The sequence below is a fragment of the Gavialis gangeticus genome, unplaced genomic scaffold, assembly GCF_001723915.1.
Source record: "Gavialis gangeticus isolate Ggan-Ray unplaced genomic scaffold, GavGan_comp1, whole genome shotgun sequence".
Classification (NCBI taxonomy): Eukaryota; Metazoa; Chordata; order Crocodylia; family Gavialidae; genus Gavialis; species Gavialis gangeticus.
The window spans coordinates 168193951-168196050 of record NW_017728992.1 but is presented as its reverse complement, the minus strand read 5'-3'; the positions used below and the strand labels follow the sequence as shown (position 1 = coordinate 168196050).

Genomic DNA, 2100 nt, shown 5'->3' with positions numbered 1-2100 from the left:
AACAAAGCAAAACAATACTCTTCAATATTTTTTGAAGCTAAGTTTAGTCATATTAATACAGATAAAAAGAAAGGGCTGATGTTATTGCTGTATAAAGCTATGCTTGACCACACTTAAGGTGTCTACTTTATAGCTTACTCTTTACAGACTTTTACAAATTAAAAAAAATATTTCCTTTTATTTTACTGTGCAAAGTTTTAAAACAGGTCAGATGCTACTGTGAGAAACTTGGACTATATTAACAAACTTATTAAGTATTATTTATAGTCTTAATTAAACACCCAGTACATAATGCAAGACAGATATTTCTCACTTTAGTTTCCCTTAGTAACCAGAAATGTGAAAAGCTGACTGCAGCACGGTTTGAGGGTCATTTCAAGAACATAACAGCCAGAGAAAGGCTCCATTTTCAGATACTGTTAGGAAAACAGAGCTGTACTGTGTTAGATATAGAACAATGGAAATTATCAGAAGAATGATGGGAGGTCATTTACCAAAGGTATTATAAAAATAGACTAAGACTATTTTTGTTACTTTTATTACATTTAATAATTTAACAATGCTAAAAGCTTTAGAAGTTGTGATTTTATAATTCAGATTATTTACTTCAAGTTACTGAATAATTAGCCTTCAACAGAACTATGCCACTGATTAAGAATCATTTAGCTATTAAATTAGCCTCCACGGAAAAGCAAAACAAAAAATGTCAGATTACTTCGCAGGATGCTTCGTATCACTCTTGGAAAAATCTTAAAATACTATTTAAGCAGTTTCCATGAAGAGGATCAGCTCTCGGAAATACAGTACAGACTGATGAGAACAAGGTAATGAGCATAACTATTTTGTTTATATTACGAACTGGAAACTCTTAGACTCACAGCCCATTGCTATGCAGTAACAACAGTTTAATAGCCAGGCAGCAACTTACAGTATATTCAATAGTCCCTTTAGGCTTTTGAAAAGACATTCGTCGCCCATCTTTCTTGTCTGGGGTCTTCTTCTGGCCAGTGTCTGAAAAAAATTGAGGCAAGGTGCGTGTTAAATTCATCTTCCTCTCTCACTCAGTATTGTCACAGGCTGCTGAGTACAGCCCCACGGGCAGACATCTAATTCACCAGTTACATAGCTTGATCCTTGTGACTCTTGACTGTCTAACAGACAACCGGCTGTCAGAATAGGGACTTGATTTCACTGCTATGCTATAAAGATTTGACCAATATGAACCACTGTGACAATTGGGAATCAATTAAATATATAAGTACCTGCTTACATCCAGGAAATTATTAGGCAGGGAAGACTAAATGATCAACCGACCCCATTGGGCAAAATTACATCAACTGTACAAGCAATGTTTCTAAAGCTACCCCATTTAATTGGTTTCATATTGCATCAGGTCTGCTTTTGTCTGCAGCAAAGGCTATCTACATCTTCTAGAGGGCAGATCCAATTAAAGGGTACCGCTTCCGAGTTGAATGTATTTTATACGGTATGCAACGTTTGCAAGATACACACACCCTAGAATTCTCTCCCTCGTTCATTTGGTACAAAAGAAAACAAGATAAAAAGCACTTCTTCCTTATGGATATGCACTTCATCTTTCTGTCAGATATTCTTAAAGCACTTACAATTCATTTCTTTTGGTGACACCACCCCTTAATACCACCAGTTTCCCTGGGATGCAATCCAAAAAGGAGAACATATTGCAACTGTAATCAAATTTTGCTGATGTATATTTATAAAAATAGAAGTTTGATTAATTCACAAACAATGACAACACCACACAAGATATACTGTTGTTTGATAATTACCGCATATTCTACAGAAGTCTTTCCTGAATGTAGCATACTGAATATAGGGCTATAACTATTAAACTTGTTCCTCGCTCCTGTACTCTTAAATGTTTATTGCGTATAGGAAGAGAGACTTCTGTGGCCTCCTCTATGTGTGCAGGTAGAGGCACAAGGGGATCTAATGTACGATTCACACAATCATGCCTCCTGCCACTACCCCTCCCCTACCAAAAAATCTCCCTGCATTGATCCCTAGGGGTTTCATGCACCCCTAAGCCCTAGACATCACAGCAGCCATGATCCCTAGGGC

General features: G+C 36.8%; 1 protein-coding gene across 4 annotated transcripts in view; it reads right to left on the bottom strand.

Annotated features, from left to right (window-relative positions):
* The window catches only part of OXR1 (oxidation resistance 1), a 608937-nt gene that overhangs the window by 199327 nt on the left and 407510 nt on the right, over positions 1-2100 (bottom strand). For all 4 annotated transcript variants that reach the window (XM_019528058.1, XM_019528061.1, XM_019528059.1 and 1 more), the window contains one exon: positions 929-1011. In XM_019528058.1, coding sequence (XP_019383603.1) covers positions 929-1011 — 83 coding nt within the window. The remainder of the gene's footprint in view (positions 1-928; positions 1012-2100) is intronic.